Source organism: Theropithecus gelada, chromosome 4 (assembly GCF_003255815.1).
Source record: "Theropithecus gelada isolate Dixy chromosome 4, Tgel_1.0, whole genome shotgun sequence".
NCBI lineage: Eukaryota > Metazoa > Chordata > Mammalia > Primates > Cercopithecidae > Theropithecus > Theropithecus gelada.
In genome coordinates, this window is record NC_037671.1 from 16662636 (window position 1) to 16683419 (window position 20784).

A 20784-nucleotide genomic window follows, 5' to 3' on the forward strand; every position below is an offset into this window, starting at 1 on the left:
ATTGGCTACCTGAGGGAGAAAACATAACTGGTGATTCAAAAGAGGGAGAGAAAATAATCAACATGTCTACAACCAACCAAGCTTTTCCCAAATGATCACCTCTATCTATGAACAAGAAAATGAAAGCTAACAACAACAAAAGCTCACACTGACTAGTTGGTTTCACATGCTTAGTGCCGCAACAGAAAAAAATAAAAAAATAAAAAAAGTCACTAAACCCTTTACCCAACTCTAAATGAAACTTACAGCATTCTCACCACAGTCTCTTACCTGTTAAAGACCAAATCAACCCACCAACCAGAATCTGCCCCTACACACACTGCCTGTCCCCACAATGCTCTTCTCAAAAGCCCATCCCCTCAATTACACACCTGTCTACCTCTTTCTATGCTACATCTACTTTTTTTCTATGTTACATCAACATTTTCGTCAGCATGCTCAATCTCCTAATTTTTTTTTTCTGCTGCCCTCACTTCCACTACCAGCTACTACTCCATTTCTTTACTCCTCACTGTGGCCAAAGTCCTCCAGAGTTATCCACTGTCTACAATTCACCTCTTCCTAAAATCCATTCCAATCAGGATGTCTCCATCCCACAGCTGCAACTTTCTTGTCCAGGTCACCAGTGACCTCTACTCTGCTACGTACAATGGTCAATTCTCAGACCTTACATAATTTTCAGATCCAATCCATTAGCCAATTCTCTTGGTTTTCAGTTGGATTTTTAAAAGAATCATATTTTTTGTTATTATTATTTTGGGATTTTTAAAAATTTAACTCTTTAATCCATCTAGAACTTACTTTACACTTTGTCCTAACAATATCTACATATTTAAAAAAATAATAATAAAGACTTATTCCATCACTATTTACTAAATAATGTGGCAGGGTTTTTTTTGTTGTTTTTTGTTTTTTTGGTAGAGGTGAGATCTCATTATATTGCCCAAAGTGGTGTTGAACTCCTGGCCTCAAGCAGTCCTCCCACCTCAGACTCCCAGATCTAAACAATGCTTCTTCATGAGTACTTTTGATTGGTAGGGTTCAAATATTCCTTGGCTTAAAATTATTTTCTATTATAATTTTGATTTCTGTTTTTTCCTAGGATTTTCTTAACGGATATAATCTACAGATTTGGTATCTATTCTCTACCTCTGAATCTTCCACCATCTCTCTCAAAACATCTCTGAAAATTGGAATGCGTTTTATAATTGATGACACCTTACTATGGTCAGGCAGCTGTCACAACACAGCTGTCACTGCCTGCACAGGAGCAATTTGTTAAGGAATGAGCTCACTGAAAAGTTCTTGGGACTGAATTGCTTTTCCTGATGAAATTTTCATTTTCGTGATATTGATTAATATAATGAAAGTGACAGCATCAAATGTGCACAATGGAATAATCCGCAGCTTGGAGATTAATCCCAGAGACATAACACAGAAATCTTAAAAAATGTTCTTGATGACAGAGAAGATAGTATCACAAAGAAAATCATGGGCATCAGCCTGGGCAACCTGGCGAAACCCCATCTCTACCCAGCATACCAGTCGGGCATGCTGGTGTGCACTGGTGGTCCCAGCTACTTGGGAGTCTGAAATAGGAGGATCCCTCGAGCCTGGGAGGCAGAGGTTGCAGTGAGCCAAGATCACACCACTGCGCTCCAACCTGGGTGACAGAGTGAGATCAAAGAAAATCATGGCATCCACTCTAAAAAAAAAACTGATTTAAAAGGTTAGAGTCTGAATATGAAATTTTAGGAATACCTTAATCAATTTATATTGCTTATTTCATCCTTTTTTAGGTATGCAACACCTAAAAACAGACACAGATTAAAAATCTACATTTAAATAAACCTAAGAGATCATTGAGTATAAGATAAAAATGCTAAGTGATAAGGGAGGCATTATGTCACAGTTAGCTTTTTTCCCCCTTGGTGTCATAGATGATGCAGATTACAACAGACAGTGACTTGGGTTTGGTAAATACGATCTGTGAAATCAAACCACTACTGAAGAGAGTTACTGTCATCCCTTGCTTAAATTTCTGCAATAGTCTTCTCACAGGTCCCCTTGCTTCTACCCTTACTCCCATATAACTTTTTTTTTTTTTTTTTTTTTTTTTTGAGGCAGAGTCTCGCTCTGTCGTCACCCAGGCTGGAGTGCAGTGGCACAATCTTGGCTCACTGCTAGCTCCGCCTCCCAGGTTCATGCCACTCTCCTGCCTCAGCCTCCTGAGTAGCTGGGACTATAGGCGCCAACCACCACGCCCAGCTAATTTTTTGTTTTTTTTGTTTGTTTGTTTGTTTTAGTAGAGACGGGGTTTCATGGTGTTAGCCAGGATGGTCTCGATCTCCTGACCTCGTTATCAGTCCACCTCGGCCTCCCCAAGTGCTGGGATTACAGGGGTGAGCCACTGCGCCCAGCCTAGTTTATTTTTCAACTAAGCAATCACAGTGATCCTGTAAAAACTGAAGTCATATCATGACAAATACAAGTCTGCAATGTCTTTGTATTTCACTCAGAGTAAATGTCCAAGCCCTCCCAATGGCTTGCCCAGGTCTAGATGGTCTATTAATAGCTTACCCCCAACCCCATCATTATCTCTGATCATCTACTACTACACATGCTCTGCCCTCCTCACTCCTCTCTACCACACTTCAGACCCTTCTTCAAACAAGCCATGTGTGCTCCTGCCTAAGCACCTTTTCCCTAACTTCCCTCTGCCTGGAAAGCTCTTGCTCTACATATACACTTGGCAGACTCCCTCACTCCTCCAAAGCCTTAGCTCAAGTCTCACCTTGAGCAAAAGGGAGCAACTTGAACAACCTTATGTCCTACCATTGGTATTCCCATTCTCTTTTTTTTTCCCTTTCTTTCCAAAGTATACTTAACACCCTTAAAATATGTTCTACTTTATTTGTTTTTCATGTACTGCTTATTCTCTAACTTTCACAGCTTGAATACTATAAAGTCCAAGAGGGCAGAGACCTTTACTACCTGTTTTGTTGAATAATATATTTCCAAGCACTTAACCTGCCACACAGTAGGCCTCTATATAGCTTGGATGAATAAATAATTAGAACTGCTATACAGCTTTCTGCTGAAAAGTCCAAGGAAATACATTTCAAATGAATGAATGGTGACATTTTAAAAGATACTTGAGAATCAATTCTGATTTATTTTCCTTTATACAATGAATCCAGTGCAAGTTGGAGCTTAATTTCTGAGGGTCTACACCCAAGGTGGTTAGAGAAAAGATCTCTTCTTTGCATGTCGTATAAACTTAATAAATATCAATAAGACTCTATTTTAAACTTTCTAAATATGCCCAGTATCAGTTTCTTTATATTTTCTTTAATTAAAAATAGAAAATTGCCTTTAAAAAAAGTCTTACCGGTAGGTCAGTGAAAGCAATACCTAAAAAGAAAAAAAAAAAGTGGCATTAGAAACTGTTTTTCAAAGCAGACTATACTGACAAGCTGAACTTCTAACTAAAAGGAAACAAATGGCAAAAGAAAAAACATTAAAGCCTAAATAAAAAATAACAAGACTAATTTTTCATCAATAACACTACCATATGTCTGGGTGAATGAATGCTGTTCCCCTTCAAGATAATCAGCCTCGCTAGTCATACACAAATTTTATTTCTGAGATGTTGCCATTGTCTCCAGGATTTTTGAAATACTTTTAGATATATCTTCAAAGCTACATTAGAAAACACATTAAGAAAGTTGGTTGCAAAACAGTCACAGTTTATTTTTTACCCCCAAGTTGCCATTTGTAGCCTCATCGTTTAATAATTATCATCTAGATTTAGCTTTTAAGTAATTTTAGGTGGAAGGAAAGGAGTTTTTCTGTTATAAAAGGCAAACAAGGGAAAATACAGTATATTTTTGCTTCTTTAAAAAATGTTTCTTATGAAAGTAAATTCTTTAACTTATGATTTACTCATGGGAAAAATCAATTCCTCCTTCATAGGATAAAGGATTTTGCACAGTTGAGAATTTCTCTTGAATACCTTTTCACAGTAATTACAACAGTCACGTTCTAGATACAACTTGAGCAATGGCAATATCATTGTAACAAGTCTACTGTCAACCCAACCTGACAATTTAACGACCTCCTTTCAAATATTCAAATACACAACTTAGCTGAAAATAAGATAATAAAGTATTTCTGTAGATATATTTTTAAAGATTTAGCGCTAGAATAATGGGAGAGCAGTATTGGTGAGTCAGTCAGTTGATCTCAATTCTTCCAGTCTAAAACAAAATCAAAACCAAACCAGCACCACTGTTTCTACAGTCTTGATTACTATCTTAAAACCGAGGGAATTTCCATTAAATTATTTTTAAGGTCTCTTCCTACTTGACATTTTATTCTTCTATGATTGTGCTGTACTAACAGAAACCATCTAACTATTTATTAAGATAATAAAGTTAAAAGACAAACTGAATATAAATTTTACACTTTTAAAATAATGTGTAAAAATAATGTTTTCTAGTTAGTAGAGCCCTGTTCTCACGATTTTTAAAAACTAGTAAATTCATGGTGGCTTGTTAAAAGGAAAGCAAAGTTAGGGTTCCTGTTTCCCCCATATAAAACATTATCATTACATTTAACTTCATTAATAACACAGACAGCAAAGTACTATCAGCCCAAATAAAAAATTTACCCCCAAAATTTCACAAAAGTAAAAAGAATACAGAAAGCAACAGAGAATAAATATTTTAATATACTATAACTATACATATTTCTAATATTTTTTCAGAAGCTAATCAATTATTTTTCTCAAAGATGTCTAGTTATAATGAAGACTGTATATTCTATCCTTAGCAAAAATCCTTTGTGTCTGTAATTACTGAAATCTTCACTTTACCAAAAACTCTAATGAAAAATTCAAAATTAATTCCAAAGGTTAACATTTTTTAACACTGCCAAATAAAGTTACCACACGTTTTTGCTCAGACCATGAAAAGATGCCACTTTAACAAGATGATGTAACTATTTGAATTTTACACAGAAAGCAATTTTCTATATTCATAATTTCCTGATTTGTCAGGCTTTTTGAAAAGTGATCTTCAATTGGTGAATGTTATTCAATAAAACAAAGTAAAAAATTATCAAATTAAGTTAACCTATATACTGCAATGTTTTTCTTTTATTTTCTTAAATAAAACCTTTCTATTTTTCTTTATATAGTAAGCAAATATATATTCTGAAAGTCTTCCATGAAACAGAAACTAAAGATGTATCAGGTTTTGGGTACAGATTATCCATTTAGGAAGTACAAGGGAATAGTAACTAAATATTTAACAGTATTTTATCTTCTAAGATGTCAAATCCAGACCAGAGGTAGGCAAAGCTTTCCTACAAAGGACTACTAATATGTTCTGCTTTCCAGGCCATATGGTCTTTAACACAAATACCCAACTCTCCCATTGTAACAGGAAAGCAATCATGAACGATATATGTAAGTGGGTGTGGCTGGTTTCTAATGAAATTTTATTTTACAATACACAGGAGGCTAACTTGGCCATAGCTTGTAGACTCCTATTCTAGAGAAGTCATTTCCGCTCATCAATGTTTTACCAGTGGATCCCAGGAACCTAGCTCAGGGCTGACAAACAATGATACTAAATAACATTTAATGATTATTCACTAGATGCCAGAATTGTGCACATACTAAGCAGTTTACTCGAACAACCTTAGTGAGATAGGTATTACAGTGATCCTAATTGACAAAGTGAGAAAACTAAGGCACAGAAATGTTAAGTACTTTACATATGGTTACATGGCATAAGCCAGGAGTCAAACCCATGCAAGTCTGACTAAAGAACTGTTATTAACCACTGTTATACCACCTCTCTATGTGTTTAATATTTATTAAATTTAAGAATGAATAATGCCAAACATTCAGGTTTACTTAAAATGTGGTCTGGGCGCAGTGGCTCACGCCTGTAATGCCAACACTTTGGAAGGCTGAGGCGGGTGTATCACTTGAGGTCAGAAGTTCAAGACCAACCTAGACAACATGGTGAAACCCCATTTCCACTAAAAATACAAACATTAGCTAGGGGTGATGGTGCGCCTATAATCTCAGCTATTCAGGAGGTTGGGGAAGGAGAATTGCTTGAAACTAGGAGGTGGAGGTTCTGAGCTGAGATCGCATCGCTGTACTCCTGCCTTGGCGACAGAAGGAGACTGTCTCAAAACTAAATTAATTAATTAATTAAAATTTATAATGTGACTCCATTATTAGGTGCATCTTTTTAAAGACACATCACACATTTCAAAAAATAGCTTTCTCAGCCAAGAGAAAAATTTAATTTAAATCTTTGTGAAAACAGGGAACAAATAAAATCATATCACCTGTGATTGTCTTATCTCCCAAAATGAAATTTCTTCTCTGGAAAGTTTTCAAAGTTTATGTTAAAGAGATTGTGGTTTTTTAAAAGTGTATTCTTTGGTTTTTGAGCCAAAGATCATACCTAAAACTAGATTTCTCCGGATTCAAAACTTCAAACATCTTAAGCAGTCAAGCCAACTAAGATTATATGATCAGTCACAATAGCAACAACAAATAAATTCAAGAGGACTGTATTGTTCTTGGAAACCAGGTGGCTACAACAATGAAATCACACACAAATATACATAATTTGCTTGGGGTCCTTAACATTATTGTACTAGTGAGAAAAGGATCTGTTGTGGACTTGAGAAAAACTTTCAAGTCAGATAATACAGAAGGACTTCAGAATTAAAATCAGTAATCAGAAATAGAAATGTTAAGCTAAATATGAAAAAAGTTAACTTTATATCAGAAATATATTGAAAAACTTTGAAAAGAGCACTGCCAGTGCAGCCAGAAATTCAGAATTTTCTATTATACTATGAAATAACAGAAAAAACAGCTTTTGTGTTAAAGAACATCTATTATATGTCTAAGCATACTACTTTAAGTCTAATTTCTAAATACTATTTATAAGCAGAGTTTCTGCCTTCTAGGGTTACTTAGTTTATGCTTCTTTTCGTTTTACCTCATTAAAAATAATTTGAGTCAAAAGATTTTTCCAGCAGTAAAATGTGAAATCCTTTTTTATGAAACAAAGAGCATCAGTGTTACTAACCTTTATACTTTCTATAGTTTAAAAAAAAAAAAAAAAACTTCTAAGAAAAAGGAATATAATGACCACATACAACTTCAAATTTGAAGTGCTATGAGTAAATGAATATTCCACTGAAAATCTTAATTTACTATTAGTCTTACAATGTATGGGTTTCAAGTTGTCCATAACCTATTTTATTTTCAGCAGTTTTTTTATTCTCAGAAGTTTTGTCACTGTTTGCTTAATTCTGCTCCCTTCCATAGAACAAACTTGTATTTACCAACTTAACCATCTTTGTTAGCAGATCTGACCTTTGAGTGTGTTGATGCCCTTCATATGCTTGTGGCATCAAGCTTTCCCTTCCTTTGTTACTATTCCCCACACTATCCTAACAACTGACTGCTCCTTTTTCTTAGCACCTGTTACTTAGAAAATTAGATTATACTGTGTAGCGTTTTTTTTAAAGCAGAAAACTCGTGGCATTTCTATTTCCAGAATAAATATCTCAGTGTAGGGATTATTTCTACAGTAACTCCTATACATATATGTATCATATAGATGGCCTTCACAGAATATAAATATTCACCATTTCCTCAGCTTTTATCTGGGGAAAAAGGAAGAAACCATTTTCAGAGGCATCTATCTATAAAGGAGACTCACATAATAAATACAACCACCATCCTGGAAGTATAATAATCTCAGTATTTGGTTATTTTGCATGCAACATATTATCTCAGTACCTAAACTATGTCCATTCTTGGTGTAAAAGCAGGTATTGTTGATAAGATTAACACAACAGCCAATGACATCACCAGTAGTGAAAGTTGGTCCATAAGGTTGTCCAGTTCCGGAAGAACAAAACGAATGTCCATCATCCCCATGGTAACCATATGAATGTTTATCCCAACCTATGGAGAAAGTTCCAGCATATTTACAATGAAAAGTAAGGTTCCTCTGTACTAGGTTTATTCACTAAGATTATGATAAATCAGAACAGTACAAGATAATATAAAAGTGAAATTTCCAATGTACATTTAAATTCTTAACAATTACAAAATTTATTCTATATTAAAATACTGTTTACAAATTTAAGAAAAATAGCTACACAGAACACTAAAATATTAAACAGAGAGAATCCCTACCAGAAAAAACCAACATAAATGCTACAACCACAGGAGGACACATTTTCTGTGCATATTCGTTTTGCTAATATACTAAAAATAATTTTGCTTTGATTTAAAGAAACACACACACGTTTCATATAACATAAAGAGATTACATCCTATTCAACCACCGCAAGTTTCTCAAGGCTGTGATCCAAATATAAAAGCCAAACAAGGTGTGGTCTTACCAAACTACAAATATGTTTATATCATCATTAAGAGATTTTTACCTGATCAGTTACTTCTATAAGGAGTTTTCAAAGAATAAAAACCTCAAACCCTCTTTCAAGTATAATTTTAAGCAAAAGGGTACAAAGAAAGTATGTCAAGGTAACATATCTGATTAAATCAGATGCAACTACATTGTCTTGGTTTGTTTCTTTCAGGCACTTCATGTAGTTTTACATTGATAGTTTTGCCTTGTACTTCAAAAAGTCTTGCCAAAATTAATTTTTAACTTTGGCAAAGAGAGTATTAGAAGACATAATTTAAGAATCACTTCCTTCTGATAAGTGGTGCTGGGAAACAGGTCTGCCATCTCTATTCATCTCTTCCTGAGTTTACTTTAAGTATTAGTCGATATTCCCAGAACATTAAACAACTGAAGATGGGTTAAAAGTAAAAAATGTGATGGGTAGCCAATATAACCAGCTACATTAAAATATTTAAAGTAGTTGATATTACTATGTACTAAAACTTAAAAATATCAAAATACAAAAAAAGCATGACATATATACTATATGTTTTACTAAACAGTGTGAAATTTAAATTTATTAAAAACCACTCACAGGCCGGACACGGTGGCTCATGCCTGTAATCCTAACAGTTTGGGAGGTGGAGGCAGGTGGATCACCTGAGGTCAGGGGCTCCAGACCACCCTGGCCAACATGGTGAAACCCCATCTCTACTAAAAATCCAAAAATTAGCTGGGGCTGGTGACGCATGCCTGTAATCCCAGCTACTCGGGAGGCTGAGGCAGGAAAACTGCCTGATCCCAGGACGCAGAGGTTGCAGTGGGCCAAAACTGCACCACCGCCGTCCAACCTGGGTGACACAGTGAGACTCTGTCTTAAAAAAAAAAATCCCACACAGCTTTCACTTAAAATTCATGATATTGATGATTAAAAACACAGAAAATCAGTATCTTTAAATATTATAATTTCTTACTTGAAAATTTTAACCAGAAAGAGCTACTCATAAGACATAATACTGTAATTCAATTACAAGTGTACCTGGTAGTCTATTCATGTTCACACCTTGAGCAGAAAGACCAATTCCCATGTAACTGTTGGCGGGGGTGAGGGGAGAGAAGAAAAGGACATTATTATAGTCATATATGTATAAATTACCAAACACTCTCAAACAATATCAGAACCAAGCCCAAGGTCGAACTCCTAAGGTAGCTACAAAAATTTTATTACAATTTATTACGTAACAACAATGGGCAATATTAAGTACCAATAATACTCAGACTTCACAGCAAACTCATACGGTAATAATTCATAAATACACAAAGCATTAATACACAGCTATGCACTCTGACACCTATAAAAAATATCTCCAATTTATTTACAGATAAATGTTTGGGATTAAGATTTCTCACAAAAAAGCACAGAGGCATTGTGGAAAGAAAAAAAATGTTAAGGAAACAAATATGTTTCCCAAGGGGCACAGTAAAAATTTAGACCGCGCGCGCACACACACACACACACACACACACACACAGAAATATGGATTCTCATTTGGAAAAAATTTCAAACTCACATAAAAATATCTTAATAAAATTACCCCAAGGTATGTATTTTCTATACTGGCTTTCTAAAACTGAGCAAATTGACAAAATCTACCTAAACAGAGGGTTCTTTATTATCAATTTATAAAATTAGAACAAAATAATCTCCACACAATACACAAGGAAAGATTATTAAGGTATTCAGTTATTTTTCAAATGCTTATAAAACATTAACAACAAAACCTGATAAAGATAGTTCAAAGGAAGAAAACATAACACAATACACTTGTAAATATGAACACAAAAAGAAAAACAAAATAAAAAGCAAACTGAATCCAGTTTGTTAAAAGGATAATTGACCATTATTGTTATCAAGGTTTTAAATGGCATTTGATAAAATTCAGCCACCATTCCTAATAAGAACTCCAATAAAATAAGAATAAAAGGAAATTATTTAACTATGACACTTTTCCCCCAAATACAGCAAGCAAGATATTCAACAGTAAAACACACTGAAGGCATTTCCACTAAAATCAAGAGATGCCTATAATTGTTAAATACTGTTTTAGGGGCTTTAGAAAACTTAATAAAAAGAAAACTAAATGACTAGTATAAATGTTAAAAGATACAAAATACCTTTATTTGTAGTGGGTATGATTACATACATAGAAAACCACAGAATCTACCAAAACCTTTTACAATTATTCAGGCATTTTGGCAAAGTGACTCATATAAGAGGAACATTTTAATATTTCTTCTAGTACAGCCAGCTGGACAGCCACAATAACTACAGAAAACATAAAACAGGAATAAGGTTCTCAAGGAAGGCTCAAAATTACATATTAAAAGCTGTATATAAATGGATATAGTAAAGATCTGGATAACTTGAGAGCATAAAAATGGCAGTCTTTCAGATAGGTACACAGGCTCACAGCTGGAATCCCAGCACTTTCAGAGACTGAAGCAGGAGGATCTTTTGAGCCCAAGAATTCAAGACCAGCCTGGGCAACACTGGGAGACCTTGTCTCAAAAAAAAAAAACAAAACCATCAGTTGTGTGTGGTGGTGCGCACCTGTGGTCCTAGCTATGTGTGAGGCTGAAGTGGGAGGATTGCTTGACCCCAGGAGGTTGAGGCTGCAGTGAGCTGTGAATAATCACACTACTGCATTCCACCCTGAGTGACAGACCAGGACTCTGTCACTCACACTGGAGTGCAAAAACAAAAAAAGGAGGACAACCTTTCTAAAATGATGTATACATACATTTATACATTTCAATACCTATTCCAACAGAAGTTTTAAAACTGAGCAAAATTATTTCAAAGTTCATATGGAAAAACACATAATTTTGATCAAAAGACAAAATTTTAAAAAAGAAAACTCAGTTTTCCCTACTAGAAATTAAAACACATAGTTAATTAGATTCAGAAGAGCAATATTACTACTACGAGCATATGCCAAGTGAGACACGAGTGACAAAACATTAGGAAACAACATATAGATGTCTAGTCAAGAAGGCTCATTAAGTTTGTATTTTGATTCAGCCCCTTTGCTACAAGTACAATATAAAATGTAAGTATTATATTTTATTTAAAAAGTCTAAGTCATAAGACAATGAGAAGAAACACAAGGCTGTGAATGGGGATATAAGCTATGGACCTGCAAAGCTCTGAGTCCATGAGCACTTAACAGTGGCTCAAAGTTCCCCCTCCTCTGGGTAAACAAGGACTAAAAATGTTCCATAAGAGGAGTATTAACTGTGTTTACTGCTTAAAGCCCAAGGTTGGAACAGGCTTCTCCTCTTGAAAGGAGGCTAAGAATATACTGATACCACCTGCTGTCTAAGCTAGAGCTTATTTGACATTGTGGTGTAGTTAAGGGGAAAGAGAGAGGAGAAACCTCTTAATCAGGATCTAAACCAGTTAGTTATTGAATGGATCCATTACAGAATCTGCAATACTCTCAACATCATGCTGAAGCAAGAACCTGGAAACTCTAATACAAACCTAGTTTTGGATTAGGAGGAATGAACTAAAAAGCAAGTACAAACTGTAAGAAAGAAAATAAACAGAGAAAAAGACAGATGAGCAAAATGAAGAAAAATGTTAAACTTCCCAATCAAAATAAGGTTGCAAGGGCAAAATTCTAAAATATAAGATCAACAAATCTGACACAACAGGCATGTAGAAAAAAATGAGAAAAAAGAAAAAGACCAATAAAATAAATGACTGGAACATAAATTCATTCTAGATGATATCACTCAATGGATAGTATGATTTTAAAAAAACATAAAAATAAGTATATTTAGGAATATACTAAAAGAAAAAAAAACATAATCACTAAGATGTAAGGACAGTGGTGTACCAGTATTTGTTGAAATAATTTAGATAATAATTTTCCAGAACTGAAAAACATGTTGCTGAATTGAAAATACACACAACATACTGAGGAAGATAAAAATTAAGTCACACATAAAACATGCTGTAGAACATCAATCACGGTCATAATCTTAAAAGCTACCAGAAAGAAAAGTAGATTACCTAGCAAGGAATGGCAATTAGACTGACTGCAGACTTCTCCCCAGCAACAACTGATGACAAAAAACAATGACACAGTATGTTCAAAGTATTGAAAGTAAAGTAACTGTCTACCTAGAACTTAGTTCCCAGGTAATGCAGCAAGAATGAGGGAAAAATAAGATATTTTAAAACACATAAAAGCTAATGGTTTACTATACACACACTGTCACAAAAGAACTATCTGAGGACATACTTTAGCAGCAGGGAGACAAGTGAAAATAGAAGAAAGGCATGGACAAGGAAACGATCAGCACAGAAAATGACAAAATATATCACTAAAAGTCATTATTGATTTAAAAAACACTATTCAGAGTTTTAAAATCAATCATCCATACATAATGTGCTAGGACACAATTACCTGACACATAAACAAAAAATATCCATGTTCAAAAGAAAGGACAAACAGGGAATGACCCTGAGACAATCCAGATGTGAGAATCAGCAGACAAAAAAATTTAAATCAGGTACTGTTACAATGCACAAGATGTAGGGAGAAATACTCTTGCTTTGAATGAAAGGAAATTCCAGAAAAGAAAAAGAATCAATAAAAAGGAACTATTATGGTCTGAATGTGTGTGTCTCCCAAAATTCTTATGTTGAAACCCAGTCCCTAATGTGGTGGTATTATGTGGTGGGACCCCTGGGAGGTCATGAGGGCTGCACCCTCAGGAATGGGATTTTTGCCCTTATAAAAGAGGCATGAGAAGGCCTGTTTGCCCCTTCTGCCATGTAAGGACACACAGATGTCACATAGGTGTTTTCTATGAAGCAGAGATTTCTCACCAGAAACTGAATCTGCTGGAGTCTTTTAATCTTGGACTTTCCAGTCTCCAGAACTGTGAGCAATAAATGTATGCTGTTTATATAATAAATTACCCAGCCTAAGGTGTTTTGTTACAGGTGCCCAAACAAAAACAAGAACCAAATAGAAATCCTGGAGCTGAAAACTGTGTGGAATAAATATTTACTGATGTACTTAATGGCGGACTGAAGATGGCAAAATAAACAGTAACATGAAAACAGATCTTATCTGAAGGACAGAGAAAAAAAGATAAGGGTACTGGGGGTAAGAGTCCTTGGAACAGTACCAAAATACATGTAACCAATCCCAAGGAGAAAGAGAATAGGACAGAAAAAAAATTGAAAATAATTCCCCAAATTTGGTAAAAGAAAAAAACGTATAGATTCAAGAAGCTCAGCAAACATTAATTAAATAAAAAGAAAAACACACTTAGGCACAAATCACGACTGAACTGCTGAAAACTAACAAAAAAGAAAAAAAAAATGCAGAAAACAGCTAGAGAAAAATGACATATTACTTTCACAGGAACAATGAGTTGAATTTCCACTGACTTATTAGAAAATATGAAGGCCAGAAGACAGTGGAATGAAATCTTTAAAAGTGCTAAAAAGAAAAAAAAAACCCAAAAGCCTGCCAAATGCAAAATGTTTTTCAAGAGAAATATTCTTAATAAAAATGAAACAAAAACATTCTCAGATAAAAACATAATGTGTTGCCAGCAAACCTACACTTAAAAAAATGCTCTTAATTTGCCTAAAACATGACTCTTTAAAGCAAAGGTGGTAACATGTATTGTGTAGTTTATAACATATATAGATGTAATACATACGACAATTACAGCAAGGAGGACGGGAGGAAGTGACAAATGTAGAAATGCAAGTTTCTATATTTTACATAAAATGGGTCACTATTAATTCGCAACAGGTTATGAAAAAATATATATTAAAATCTAGAATAATCGCTAAAAAGAGCAGAGACATAGTTTAAAGGTCAGTAAATAAAAAGAAATTGTAATCATGTATCAAAATAACATATGATTACTAGACAGTGTTTAACCCAAGAACACAAGATTGGTTTAACATTCAAAACCAATCAATGTATTTTACTATATGAGGGGAAAACTCCTATCATGAAATAGCTGCAGTAAAAACACCTGATACAATTTAACACCATTCAAAATAAATACTCTTAGCAAACTAACAAGGGAACTTCCCCAACCTGTATCTATAAAAACCCTACAATTAACATGCTTAATAGTGAAATACTCAACATTATTCTCCGAAAACCAACAAAAAAGCAAGAAGGCCAGTGCTCACTACTCCTACTCAACACTATACTACAAATCCTAGCCATTTCAACACGGCAAAAAAAGAGAAATAAAATGCATAAAAATTAAAAAGAAATAAAGCTGGCTCTATGTACAGATGATTGTTTATAAAGAAAATCCTAAGGAATCTACAAAATAACTGGAATAAGTGAATTTAAGAAGGTTGCAGGATACAAAGTTAATTACAAAGTCCACTGTATTTGGCAAGAAATACTAGAAAAACAAAATATTGAAAACCAATTCTATCTAAAACAGCATCAGAAAACATAAAACACTGAACAAAAGACGTGCAGGCCTCTCTACTCAAAATTACCAAACATCATTTTGGGAAATTTTAAAAGACATAAATAAATGGCAAAACATATCATGTCTACGTACTGGGCACCTCAGCTACTATTCTCTTTAAACTGATCACAGACTCAACGCAATGTAAAGCATAACCACAATAGGCTTTTCTTTTATTTTTTTAATCGGAAAAGCTGATTCTAAAGTTTATATAGAAGCTGATTAATGAATGTAAATATACAGCTTAATAGAAGAAACAAGACCTAGTGTTAGATAGATCAGTAAGATGACTATAGTTGACAACATTCTATTGCATATTTCAAAATAGCTAGAAGAGAATACGCCAAATGTTTCCAGCATAAAGACAAATATTTAAGGTAATAGATACCCCCAATACTCCGATTTTATCTTTACAATTATATGAATGTATTAAATTATCACTGTACCCCCAAGACATGGACACCTATTAGGCAGCTATAAAAAATTAAAATTAAATAAGTAAAATTTACATGGAAATGTGAAGGATCTAAAACATTCTGAAAAACTTGGAAAGTTGTAGAATTTACACAATCTGACTTCAAAACATAGCATGGGCTGAGTAATCTACACGGTATGGTACTGACTTAAGGATCAACAAACAGATCCATGCAACAGATTAAGGAGTCTAGAAAGAGATCCACATTCATAGTCATTTAATATTTTACAAAAGTGCCTAGACAGTCCAAAGGAGGAAGGAAAGTCTTGTAAACAAATAATAATAAGATAACTGACATCCACGTGGAAAAAAGTGAGCCTCAATCTCTATCTCACACAATACACAAAAATCAAATGAAGAGGCCAGGCGCGGTGCTCACGCCTGTAATCTCAGCACTTTGGGAGGCTGAGACGGGCAGATCACGAGGTCAGGAGATCAAGACCATCCTGGTTAACACAGTGAAACCCCATCTCTACTAAAAATACAACAATAAGCCGGGTGTGGTGGCGGGCGCCTGTAGTCCCAGCTACTCGGGAGGCTGAGGCAGGAGAATGGCGTGAACCCAGGAGGCAGAGCTTGCAGTGAGCGGAGATCGCGCCACTGTACTCCAGCTTGGGTGACGAGCAAGAAAGACTCCGTCTCTTAAAAAAAAAAAATCAAATAAAGATGAATCACAGTCCTAAATATAAATGTTAAAAACTATAAAGCTTCTACAAGAAAACATGTAAAACTATCTTAATGACTTGAGGATAAGGCAAAGATTTATTAGGACACAAAAAGGAAGACCCATAAAAGAGTAAACTCATAAATAAAACTTTAGCAAAATTTAAAACTTCTCAACAAAAGACATAGATGATTCCATTTTCAAAAATGAACAGAAGATCTGAATGGATATTTCACAAAATAAGATACTGCAAATAGCCAACAAGCACATGAAAAAGTGCTCCAAATTGTCAGTCATCAGGAAAATGCAAATTAAAACCACACTGAGATACAACTGCATACCTGCCAGAATAGGTAAAATTTATAAAACCAACACGTCAGTTGCCAAGCATATGGCACAATAGGAATTTTCATATATTTTTGGTAGGAATTTAAAACAATAAAACCTCTTTGAAACAAAGACTGGCAGTTACTCATAGGACTCAACACCTGCCTACCTTATGACCCAGCAATACCACTCATAAGAAAAATGAAGATTTGTCTACCAAAAAAATTCATACAAATAGGTTCACGGCAGATTTCTTCACAATAGTGAAAAACGTGAAACAGCCTGGGTATCCATCAACAAGTGAACAGATACACAAATTGTGGTATATTCTACTCAACAACAAAAACAAAAACAATTACTGATAAACAAATGAATCAATCTCAAAAATGTCATGTTGACTCAAGGAAGCTTTACATACAAGAAGAGCATATGCCATATAATTCCTTTTATATGAAATTTTGCAACAGGAAAAACCAATCTATGGTAGCAAACAAGTCAAAACAATGGCTGCCTCTGAAAGGGTGGGTCAAGGGCCTAACTAGGAAGGAGCATGAGGGAACATTTCTGGGAATGATCATGTTCTATACTTTATGATAGAGTTTTGCATTTCATAGGCGTACCCATCTGCAAAACTTATCAAAGAGTACACTTAACATGTGTGCATTTCACCAAATGTAAACTGTACCCCACACACACACACACAGAAAGAGAAGTAAGCTGACATCAAACTCAAGTTAATGATATACAGGCTGTAGTGATTGGGGGGAAGTATACCTACACTGAAATGCATCAAAGGTTAAGATGGATCGACTGATGAAAAGAGGAATAAAGAGATACCGTATAAAACAATTATAGTCAGGTCTGCTATATCATGACATACGAGTTTCAAAAAAATCACCACATTATACAAAATCATGCAATAAAAGCTGCAAGATTTACAAAGAAAATGGGGTTAGGAGCACAGCATGCAAAAACGTTGTCAGTAACACATTTTTGAAAAGATAAGAACACAATAAAAACAATTTTATACCTATTCAATTATTAAGGACTAGACCAGGCACAGTGGCTCATGCCTGTAATCCCAGCACTTTGGGAGGCCATGGTGAGAGGAGCGCTCGAGTCCAGGAGTTCAAGACCAGCCTGGGCAACACAGTGGAACCTCATCTCTCAAAAAAAAAAAAAAAAAAAAAAAGATTGGCATGGTGGTGCACTGCCTATAGTCCCAGCTACTTGGGAGGATCACTTGAGCCTGAGAGGTCGAGGCTGCAGTAAGATGTGATGGCACTGGGTGACACAGACCTTGTCTCAAAACAACAACAAAATTGTTACAGAAGAGATACTACAAGAAAGTGAGTATTTTACCTTGAAAAACACCTAAGTTTATACTTGGGAAATGGGTGTCATAAGAGTTACCACTTGTGAGTTATAGTAAAGTGATGAAAGGAGGGTTATCTGACAGAGGGAAATTTGTAACGCCAGGTGTGGCTGGGTGTGGCTCGTAACTCACAGTAAACTGAATATGAAGGCTGTCTGACATACAAAAACAAACTCAACCCAATAATGACAGACAAGCAAAATTTATGCGAACAAGAAATTTATTACTGTGGTACTATGTGTTTACAAAGAGCAATGAACATGAAGATTTTTCAGACCAATACGTCAACGTAGATCATCACAAATTATATCTTTATTACGTTATGTAAGTAACGTTTGTGCCTAACATACAATGGAGACTAACAGCATTCTAGTTTAATTCCTATTATCGATAGGCTTAAGCCTACTATCTTGCTATTTGTCCATCTGTTCTCTCCATCTTTTTCTGTGTTCTTTTTAATACTTATTTTTGTTTTATGGCCATTATTAGTTTTCTGCTATGCCTTTTGGCAGTATATTAATGAGTACCTTATTAAGTTTTTAATGCATCTTTGATCTATTACATCCCTGATTAAGTTAGTATATGTATCACATGCTGGCAATGCAAGAAACACTTTTAAAAACCCATTTACAGTCATGTTCCAGTCAACAACAGACCATATGTACAACAATGGTCCTGTAAGATTATAATGGAGCTGTTCTATACAAGTGTACCATTTTAAATCTTTTATACCACATATTTTTACTGTATCTTTTCTATGTGATGTATTTAGATACACAAAACAATTGTGTTACAATTCTCTACAGTATTCAGTACAGTAACAAGCTATTCAGTTTTGTAGCGGAGGAGCAACAGACCACACCACATGGCCTAGGTGTGTAATAGGCCATGTGGTATGGTCTATACCATTTAGGTCTGTACATTCTATGATGTTCCCACAATGACAAAATCACCTAACAACACATTCTTCAGAATGTATCCCCATTCTTATGCAACGCATTTTTTGTTACTGTTGTCAAAAATTAAAATTAAATAAAAAAGAAAGATCTCTAATTAGTAATCCAATTTCTACCGTTAAGAATGAACTAAACCCAAAGCAGGTAGCAGAAAAGGAATTTTAAAGATTAGGGCAGAAATAAGTGACATAGAGACTAGAAAAACAACAGAATCAACAAATTCAAAAGTAGGTGCTAATAAGCAAGAAAAATAAAAGACTCAAATTACTAAACATTCGGAATTAAAGGAGTATTACTACTAAACTAAAAAGGATCGTAAGAAAACAAATATTAAATGCTATGAACAATGAATTACACAATCTCCTTTAAACGGACAAACTCCTAGAAAGACACAAACTACTGAAAATGCAGAGTAATTTTAAAACACAAAGACAAGCCCGTGCTCAGATGGCTTCACTGGGGAAATCTACCAAACATAAAAATTAACATTAATCTTTCCCAGACTCTTCCAAAAAAGCTAGAAATACTTCCTAACTCATTCTACAAAGCCAGTACTACCTTGTTACCAAAACTAGATAAAGGAATCACAAAAAAACTACAGAAAAAAATATCCTTCATTAAATACAGATGCAAAAATCCTCAACAAATTACTAGGAAATCAAATCCAGCAACACATAAAAAAGATTATAAATCATAACCGAATGGGATTTATCCCAAAAACATGAAGTTTGTTTAACAAACAAAAATCAATCAATGTAATATATTAAGAAAAATAAAGAACAAAATCCATATAATCATCTCAACAGGCACAGAAAAATAATTTCACAAAACCCATCACCCTTTCATGATTTAAAACAAATTATGAAAAATCATGACTCAGCAAGCTTGAAATAGAAAACTTCCTCAAACTGATAAAGAACATCTATGAAAAATCCCCAGCTAATACCATACTTAGTGGTAAAAGACTGAATACTTTGACTTTAAGATTAGGGACGAAAAAAAGGATGTCTTCTCTCACCACTTCTATTCAACATAGTACTGAAGTTTCTATCCTGGGCAAGGGGGCAAGAAAAAAGACATAAAAGCCATCAGATCAGAAAGCAAGAAATAAACATCCTCTACAGACAGACGGGACAATCTTGTATATAGAAAATTCTGAAGAATCTCCTCCCCCAAACTTATTAAAAGTAATCAAGTTCCACAAGACTACAAGATACAAGATTAACATGCAAAAATCAGTTGTATTTCTATACACTAGAAATAATTTGAAAATGAATTTAAGAAAATACTTTCATTTGGGACAGAATACAAAAAAAGAACACCTAGGAATAAATATAACAAAAGAAGTACGAAACCTGAACACTAAAAACGACATTGTTGAAAAAATGAAAGAACTCCTAAATAAATGAAAAGACTCCCCATGCCATATTCATGGATTTGAAGACTAAATATTGTTAAAATAGCAATACTCCCCAAATTAATCTAGAGATTCAATACAAACCCTATAAAAATCCTAACTTGCTTTGCTGCAGAAATTGACAAATTGATCCTGAAATCATACACAAATGCAAGGGCCCAGTAGAGCCAAAATCATCTTGAAAAAGAAGAACAAAGTTGGAAGCCTCACATATTCCAATTTTAAAACTCAATAAAAAGCTACAGTAACCAAGAGAGTGTGCTGCTGGCTTAAAAACAGACATGGAGATCAATGCCATATAATTGAGAGTCCAGAAACTAACCCTTATATTTATGATCAATTAATTTTATTGTTGTTGTCATTTTGCGACAAGTAAGGTCTCACTCTGTTACCCAGGCTGGAGTGCAATGCCATGATCGCAGCTCACTGCAGCCTCTTTTCTCCCCTGATTAGGTGATCCTCACACCTCAGCACCCCAGTAGCTGGAACTACAGTTGCATGCCACTATGCCTGGCTAACTTTTTTTTTTGCACTTTTTGTGGAGACAGGGTTTCTCCATGTTGCCCAGGCTGGTCTCAAA

At 34.6% G+C, this 20784-nt stretch overlaps 1 protein-coding gene across 1 annotated transcript in view; it reads right to left on the bottom strand.

Moving 5' to 3' along the window:
- RANBP9 (RAN binding protein 9) overlaps positions 1 to 20784 on the bottom strand; it is a 95309-nt gene that overhangs the window by 29182 nt on the left and 45343 nt on the right. The window contains exons 4-6 of the mRNA XM_025382402.1: positions 9499 to 9551; positions 7844 to 8011; positions 3392 to 3414 (exon numbers count right to left, since the gene is read on the bottom strand). Of these exons, the coding sequence (XP_025238187.1) occupies positions 3392 to 3414; positions 7844 to 8011; positions 9499 to 9551 (244 nt within the window). The remainder of the gene's footprint in view (positions 1 to 3391; positions 3415 to 7843; positions 8012 to 9498; positions 9552 to 20784) is intronic.